Source organism: Varroa jacobsoni, unplaced genomic scaffold (genome assembly GCF_002532875.2).
Source record: "Varroa jacobsoni isolate VJ856 unplaced genomic scaffold, vjacob_1.0 scaffold_204, whole genome shotgun sequence".
In the NCBI taxonomy this organism is placed as follows: domain Eukaryota; kingdom Metazoa; phylum Arthropoda; class Arachnida; order Mesostigmata; family Varroidae; genus Varroa; species Varroa jacobsoni.
This window is the reverse complement of record NW_019213106.1, coordinates 130,343-139,590: the sequence shown is the minus strand read 5'-3', so window position 1 is coordinate 139,590 and position 9,248 is coordinate 130,343. Positions and strand designations below refer to the sequence as shown.

Genomic DNA, 9,248 nt, shown 5'->3' with positions numbered 1-9,248 from the left:
CCCCGTTGCTCACTTTGTTTCCATTCGCCGTGCCTATATATATATATATATATATATATATATATATATATATATATATATATATATATCAACTTAATGGACTTCCCGATGTCACTTAAATGTTTGTCGGCGTTCGATTCTTTTATAATAAGAAGTCTTACTGCTCCCCTGACTGGCGCTTTTACTATTTACTTACTAGTAACAAATTTTCCCGGTTTTTGAACGATCGTTTCTATTCTCGCCTGCCCTTCCTCAGACCTCCTTCGGACCCAGAGAGTGTTTGGATGTACCTTTCGTCATCATCTTTAACGTTATCATAATTACTTCATATTTGTCTTCTATTGGTCTTCCGTCGGTCATTACAAAACGCCATAAAGATCGGGGTGTTCAGAAGCTTTGTCCGGCTGGTCAAAATTAGGTACTATATAATTATATATATATATATATTCATCTTATTCACTTATATATATGTATATATATATACATACATATATCTCAGTATATATACAAAAATAGACCTTAGACACTGAAGCGGTGTTTACATGTGCAGTGCGTATCGAAAGCTCAATGGCCAAGATCATCCGTTTCAAAGGGAACAACAACGACAATAAGAACGAGTAGTAGACGAGCACAAGGTCGGTCTGGACTGCTTGTTTCGCGTATATATATATAATTTTTGTCTGTCATCCTTGAGCGAAAGCCGACCTTCGGCACTGGGAACTGGTGCTTCAATCCCGCAAAAAAGGTAGAAAAAATATTCTGCAGGTAGTATTCTGAAGGCAAAAACAGAGAGGTTGGTCAGCTTATTCCTTCACATCATATTGTTGTTCATATGTGTCTTGGGTTCCCTTTTCTACAAGTAGCAGTGTTTCCTTATGCCGGTAATCATGTGATCTATTAAAGTAGGCTCGCCCACCCTAACAAATGGCGCAATCAGATTAAGATGCACCTGGAAAAAGCATTCAGTGTGCAGTTCGTCCCATTAAACTACGACCATTTCCTAGAGAGGATCTTTGCATGTAAGTTCATTCATCGCTATTCATCTAAAGTCTGTGTTTAGATATCAGTATGTATCAAAGTGTATCTTTTAGAAGGGTAGTTTTTAAAAGAGGTTTTGGGTGGTAGGGTTTAATTTGTGAACATTGAGCAGCGTCTTATGTCTGAAGGCTTCTTTAGTGAGAAATGCTAGGCGGAAGGGAGTGGACAATACGCTGATACGTTTATTCATCATCTGTCTTCCCATAGATCAAGGGAGGGTATTAAGAAGGGATAGTAAGTTATAGTGCAAAGTTTGGACTGGCAAAACCTATCTCTTAGGTCTAACACATACTCGCATTTTAGACACAATGACGTTCCCAATAAAAGGCCACAGTAAAATTTGAAATTTCCGTAGTACAAACATTTATATATGAATATGATCTTCAGTAGGTGCGAGCGTTCCATGCAAACCGAAGCCTTTTTTGTTCAGCGTTGATTAACACTTCCGGCGACCTGGCGCAGGTTACAAAATAGGCGGAAAATATAGCTTTGATAATATCAATCAAGTCATTATCATAGAATATCTTAAGAATATAATTTATCTTTTTTTTTTCTTTTTTTTAATCAATTCTATTGATCCATCATTTATTCTACAAACTTGGCCGTGTAGTTTTATCGCAATTGACATTCAGAAGTTTTGTATGAATGCTGTCTCAGCGTGTTTAGCATTACCACAAGGATCCTCTCTGTTAAGAGGGAATGGATCTGCCAGTAAACTTTCAGTTATGTTTCTTTATTTTGTTATTTCTCAGCTAGACTTTTTCCCCTCTGGTTTTGTCTGGTCACACACGTTGACGAGCCTACCTATTCCTACATCGTTAGCCCCACGGTTTGTTTGTCTGCCGCTTTTCTCCCCTCTGCCCTATTTTACATGTCGCTTACGTCTCTCCCTCCTTCAATAGAAAACTGTGTTCACAGGAAACTTTTAACATATAGTGTTCTCACTTCGGTTCAATCGCGCTATTGACTCAACGATCAAAGAACACCCAGAGGCCTGCAATCTACAATCGGACAGGACGATGCCAGCTCCCTTTCAAATCGGCTCCTATATCTTCTGCCTGGATCTTCTGTATCTTCCGTCTAAAAAAAGTTTTTGTCTATCAGGCCAGTCGTTTTCTATTATTTCTTTTTATAGATCTGCCCATAAATTGACTATTTTAGTCTGTTCAAATTCTTCGGTTTTTCATGTAATGCCGTTACTATAAAGTCAATTTATTTCTCCGTGTATTATTACCCACATTGATTTCCTCGAGGTTTTTCTGTGTTTGAGTGTCTTTTTGACTTCGTATGGTAACATTAAGTCGCATAGTGTCTTCGCCTCGATCCATAACGCTACCGCCGTTATCGCGGCGGAAGCGTTCGATATTTTACTTTATACTAATCCAAAATATTTCCTTACTATGATCATTAATTAGCTTTTACAATATCAGTAATTAATAAAATAACATCGTCGTCCTTATCGTACGAACGCTTCAGGGCAAATCGATTTCTGTACAGCCGAACGCATCATCCCTTATTACAGTCATTCCTAACTATACAATAATATTATTATTTCTTAATAATATTATCGTATACGTAATGTAATAACAATGTATCAAGATTCACGTTTCTCTAAAATTTCCCTTTGTCTGTTCTTGTTGCAACTGCGAATTGAAGCTTCTCTTTTACAATGCTACTCCGTCTTCAACAACAGCACGTCGATAAGTCGAACGTTGGCCGTTAACTTGTCTACTTCCACCTATTGCAACACTCGTTCTGTTCCTTTTTCTCACTGGATGGGGTTCAGTATCCCAGTGAATCAGCGCTCACCGCTTCGACGCAAGAACAAATGCGGCCTCCTCCATTGTTCCTTCCTATACAACACCTTTCTTCTGGTGATCATCTTCGCCATCAATTGACAATTAATCCACTCTGTTTACTTCACGTAATTATTCGTATCGTAGCTTTTCATTTGACTTGAAATCCATTGGTATATATAACATACATATTTCCTATTACTGTTATGTACGCGTGTTTATTTATGTGTATAATTACAGAGCCCTCTAGTGGTAGCATTATTAACTACAGTGTAATGATTTTTGTTTATGATCGTGCTATGAATTTAAAGCAAAATTTAATTGTCTTCCCTCTAACGCTGTCATCACCGTTTAACAATAGTAAGGATAGTAGTAACACTAATAATAACGGTAATAATATTATACTGTAAATTAATTAGTTATAATAACGTAGCAGTGGTAATGAAGTATCATAACAACATCTTTCGTAACATCATGATAGCATCTCTATAACAATTTTCGTCATCACAATGAGGTCTCATTTAATCACAGAATCTTCAAAGACTGCGCCGGCATCATTTTTACGAGGCTACCGAGAGTTGCCCGTACTGGTTTATATCATTGATTCGACAGCGACGGATACAAATAATTTTTCGTGTCGAAATTCCACACTGAAGGTTTTCAGCTGTTTTGCCATCAAATACTAACAGACAACGGTGCTAACTTACTTAAGTTGCCAGTGAGTGTTTGTTTTGCGCTGTGCACCCGTTGCTATAATACGAACCAGTGTTATTAGCCACAATTAAATCCGACGTTCGTTCTGACGCAGCGCGATGAACGCGTTTTACGTTATATATATATATATATATATATATATATATATATATATTAGAAGACTTATAATTCGTCGTCAGCATTTGATCAACCTAAGTTCCCTGTCGATTTTATATTCGATACCGGCCAACCGTTAAAGCCAAATGCTCGCAATCCCGGTGCTAAACCAGTGCTCAGGGTGTCAATGTCGGCAATTTTCGATCGCTATCCTATATGTAGGTTTTATTTTCAACATTTCGTAAACATGCAAACAAATCAACTGGGTCTTGGACGACGGACAAAATGAAATAATTCGTATCGTGAACTATCTTTCTCTACATTCGTCTTTTTTCCAATAGCCATACATACGGATTATATCTTTGCCCATGATCGTTAACAAAACTCTATAGATTTTTGCTGCTGCAAATACCATGTGTCAGCGTAATTACCAACGTATCGCTGTCATAACATCACGATAATCGAATATTAACCGTAATCATTAGAATCACAGACCACTATATCAGGAACAGACAAAGCGAAGTTCTGCCCACACGCAATAGACGCGTCGTCGTTACCGTTTCTGTTCTCACACAGTCGCATCTGATACGATGTTGTTGTTTGCTAAATAATTGAAATCAATTCAAATAAACAATCATCAGCTAAAATATAAACATGAATATTGGCTATCCTCGCTGCTGCTGCTGCTGCTCCTCCGATTGTATCTGGGATCGGGTGTCGCTGCTTCGATCCCTACTGTTTTCGTTTTTTCTCAATGCCTTTATTCTTGTTTTTTTTTGAAATTTACTTCCTTTGTCTCCGGTTCAACTTTCGCGGTTGTTTTTATGGTTTTCTTTTTAATGTGTCTAGTTTTGCTCCTCATTGTATCGTATGAGTGCGGGGTCAAGTCTAGATGATTGGTCTACAGGCGTCCATTAGGCAAAAGCAGCGGCAACCGGGGCTCAGCCGCGCGAACGCAAATCCATGGTGGCGCCTGTGGCGTGGCTGTAATATTTTTACGGTAGAGTTGGTTGAAGTTAACAGAAATGCTGACTGGATGTAGCACGGGAGAGCCCGCTTCGTCATCCGCTTGCAAGAATGGCGTCAACAGGCTTGATTCCATCGTGAGTGGAATGTAGAAGGCGCGTTTAGGGTGTAGCGCGAATATTGGTACGCCAGTGGAGACGGTGGAGTTTGGACCGGTCGATGTGTTTAGCGCACCGTTGGTGCATGGAGTCGAGCCGGTCAAGGCTTGCGCCAGGACCGGCGGTGCAGGCGAAGGTGGACTCGTCACGGGGTGACGGGTGCCAGCCTCTACTGAACTGCCGTTGCTGCTATAGCCTGAACTCGCGCTAGAACGTGATGAAGGGTTACTGCTACCGGGAGGACTTCCTGCGCTGTTGCTCGAGTCCAATTGATTCATCGTCATTGTAGATTCCCATTTGACGACGCACCCATCACCGCCACGGGGACATTCGCGGCTGTTGTCTCGGATCTCCCGGGACTCTCGGATCTCACGCGGCGGGCGGCCGCTTTTATCAACGCTCACTGACAGGTCTGTGGCCAGTGTTACGGGTTCGGCATCGACCAGTTCGCCCATAGGAGGAGCCGAAACCGTATGACGGTAGAACGAAGCAGGACTACGCGGGGACGCCACGGGGCCCTGCACCTACAAGCACCATCCAACGACCCGGGGTAAGAAACATGGACGTTACTAACTGCCCCTATACATATACCAACACTCGGCCATTGGAATTAGTCGAAAAGAGCGCCGATCTAACTGAGCGCACAATAAGTATCAACTTACTATTCTATCAGAATTGCCGCCGTTACCGCGTTGTTGGCGGCGGACGCTGGTCTAGTTCTAGTCTATTACAATGTTTTTTCTTTCAAATTAATAACTAGGGCAGTGAAGCCCCTATTAATAAGCGTTCTTTACGCACATAGGTTGTGTAATATATACATGTAATGGTTATGCATTATTAGAGATCATAACGCAGATGTTACTCAAAGCAGGTTACACACATTTAGTACTGCAGAGCTTATTATATTTTTATCTTAAAATGAATTAATGCATATGGCATTTGTTATAGAAGTTCTTTCAAGGCCAAATTGCCCCATTCCAAATAACTCAAGTCAGTATATATATATATATATATATATATATATATATATATGTTTGATGCACTGAGTTTCGTATATATATATATATGTATATATATATATATATATATACGAAACTCTACGAAGTTCACTTATGAATAGATCAATTATTCGATAGATTCGATTGACTGGACTTGGTGTAAAAGAACGTTTTAGAAAATGGTAATCTTTTAACATATATTTATTATAGTTGTATACCCCTTTATATAGAGTCATTGCTCTCTCTTTCACTCTGTCTTCAGACCTGTGAATGCGAGTAGCGTCGTTCTTCACGACCGGTGAAGCCTTTTGAGTCTTCTCCATCGACACTGTCCGTCGGTGACGCGGAAAACAACCTCAGATTCGACTGGAATCGCTCTTTGATGTTCTTTTTAAAATTATATACCTGAAAAGCAACAGCCATCAACACATTGGAACATTTATGTACCCTTGCAATGTAGTTTGTATCGCTCGGCCCTGTGATCTTCAAAACTTCCTAGCTCGATCATCCTTCCTTCACTTACTACTGGAACAGGGTCAGGACTGGTGGTTAACTCATCCGAGACCCACTAACGACTACTCGATACCTACTTAAGGTGCCCGTTGCAAAGTGCACTGCCGGTGATGATTGGGTAAGCGAGTTCTTGATTTCTTAACCAGCTATATTCACGTTCAAGATGTAATTCTACTTTTTATTCCATTAGATATCACAATCGAGACCGTGGGATCGGGTAAGTTGTATTATTACATTGTGAAATTTTCCCGCTGATAGTTAAACAGTTGAACTTTGGCTTTTAGAACAATAATTCTTTACTCAACTATAATTCGGTAAACATTTCCCTCTAACAATACATAACTTATATATCTTGAAGATTGTCGTACTTGGGCAGCAGAGTATACTTGTGAACACTTAGTCTTACTGATATCATACTGAATTCATGTCTGGGTTAGACACATATACGAACCAAAGCTTAGTGAGCATGTAGCAAATAAAGTGTGGCCGACATATTGATTATCGACGAAAAATAATTAATACTGAATTAATAAATAGTTTTTACGCAGCAGATCGGACTGAGCAACAAACTTGTCAATGTTGCCCGTGGGCGAATTAAAAGAGCTGCTCAACCATTATATTGTCTTTCGATATTTTTAAATATACCATGCACTTTAGTTGAAAACCTGTCTTTTGTCGTTCGATGATGGCACGCATTGTTACATTAAGCTGGCTGATAACCTAACTCAAGTTACGCAAATGGGCTCGGAAAGCTTTAGGGGCTAACTTGCGCCCGCTAATCTACCAGAGAGACCACACATTAATTGGCCTATTCTATTCTACTGTCAAGACTAGAGACTATTGAGGAGTTAGAAGGCAAAGGCTAGAAATCATTCGGCAAACGGAACACGTGTATTATCAAGCGTCTCTGACAGATGGGTGAAATATTCAATCGTATACGTAAAAACGTTGGTTATAAATGGTTTTGCAATACTGGATGACGTGTATACATTTGCTGGACTCTGTAACCGATTCAAAAATAGAGCTCGAAAAGCATATTATATTTGTATGGCAGATTAAACGATCATAGATTCACAGACTTATTCCAACTTTGATTCGTTAGCGAAATTAACCAAACCTCCTCGTTAGGATTAGTTGTTGCGGAGGTCTGTTGTTGCTGTTGTTGGAGGATGTTGGGGGTTTTTGCTGGAGAGGGCTCCCCGGTGACGGTTGAGGTTGGCCCACTGCCATAGTGGTTAGCGAACGACGTCGTCGACAGGTGTGTGTCTATGTTGCTTCGTTTTCGCATGTTTAATTCACAGGCTGGCAATCCAGGCGGACCTGACAAGAGAGTAGAGCTGCCAGCCATTGGCGTTTGCAGCATCTCTCGCAGCTGACTTGCTTGGGCCTGCGAGCCGGTAGGCGTTTCACTTACAGGGCTGCGTGCTTCGACGCCCGGACAAGGCTTACATTCTGCCGAGCAAGGCCCACCGACGCTACTGCCACCGTTTTCGCCTAAACCCTCCTGTTTCGGCACCTAGTGAGCGTATCATTCGCAGAGGCACAAATTCGAGAAGAACACTATATCTTTAATCGAAACCAATGATAGGGAAATGGCTAATTTTTCGTATTATACAGTTCGATCACTGGTAGAAAACCGTTGTTTTGAAAGAAATACTTATCCGAATAGGAGCTTTCCAAAAATCACATTCAAAACTAGCTCACTGATTCAAACAATGAGACCTTTAGCAAGACAACATTTTTTTTTACTATTGTTAGATGACTCTGTGTGTAGCTAATACGGCCGACCCTCGAACAGTATACGAATGTTCTCGGGATGTCAGACACAGACATATACATACATCGATTTGGGCAACTGCCATAAATAGCACAATATTCGTTTAAAGAAAATAACCTTTTACGCCAGCGACGACTTCCTAGCTACCTAAATACGACTGGATCATTACACAGCGTTAACGCTAAGCATACGTCTGGTGACGCTCTCAGGTAACGATGGGCCAGTGTTTCCCACACACGCACACCATGTGTACTGGTTACATTTGCGAACGGCTGAACCAATAATACCTCGGGCGAGATGTAAAAGAGATCGACACGCGCACGGCGTCAAGTCGTATATAGTATGCCGACTATTCTACAGGTCCATCTATGCATCCAATGTTATTGCCTCGATAGCCATGAAGTGTACGCACGTGTGGTATGTCCAGGTGGTATTCGACAGAAATACTCACCATGAGGTGATGCATTTGCTGTGCAACCGAGTTCCCAGGACTGCTCCCTGGGTTTTGAGGAACATCTTGAAGAAGTCTGCCCCTTGGCGCGAAAGGGCCTCCAACTCGGCGTGTGAAGGCCGACGATTCGGTAGACTCGAGGTCCATCGGTTTCACGTCTTCGCCGGCAGACAACAAAACGGAGGAGGCGACTGTTAGTGGAGCACTCACCATTTCCGCAGAAGGAGGATGGATCTAAACAAAGAGCATATTCCGAAATCAACAACATCGTAGAGTTTGTCATTGATAACGTCCACTGCTTTTAACGGATTCTTCTTCATCTAAGCAACATACTTAAAGCTCAGTCTCCTTCATCCTAGAATAAGTATTCTCAAGTCATATCGTTAGAACACAGACAAATATCGGAAACAATAACATTGTCTGACAGGAATTATTGAAGCCCTTGATTGTTGTACTTACGCATAGGAACTATATCATGGACGAATCATTTAATGAACGTTAAATATATCGAGTGATTTGGTAAAGCAGACAAGCTCGTAATGAATGGCGGCCCGTCGCTGTCATTTATAACGGATATCACTTAATTTTTCGAACTGGATCATTATATATAGATAGATATAAACCAGCCACATTAGAGATAAACTCGTCTAGTAAATGATCACGAAAATGAATTTGTACTACGCTGTAGACATTACCAATTCGATGGGGTTTACCTGTCCACTAGTCTATTGGAGCTTAGAT

General features: G+C 40.8%; 1 protein-coding gene across 8 annotated transcripts in view; it reads right to left on the bottom strand.

Moving 5' to 3' along the window:
- Positions 1-673: 673 nt before the first annotated feature.
- Positions 674-9,248, bottom strand: part of cwo (transcription factor cwo) — a 74,954-nt gene continuing 66,379 nt past the window's right edge. For all 8 annotated transcript variants that reach the window (XM_022855384.2, XM_022855385.2, XM_086973551.1 and 5 more), the window contains 4 exons: positions 8,508-8,741; positions 7,397-7,795; positions 6,031-6,171; positions 674-5,292 (listed from right to left, as the gene is read on the bottom strand). In XM_022855384.2, coding sequence (XP_022711119.1) covers positions 4,546-5,292; positions 6,031-6,171; positions 7,397-7,795; positions 8,508-8,741 — 1,521 coding nt within the window. In that variant the 3' untranslated portion in view covers positions 674-4,545. The remainder of the gene's footprint in view (positions 5,293-6,030; positions 6,172-7,396; positions 7,796-8,507; positions 8,742-9,248) is intronic.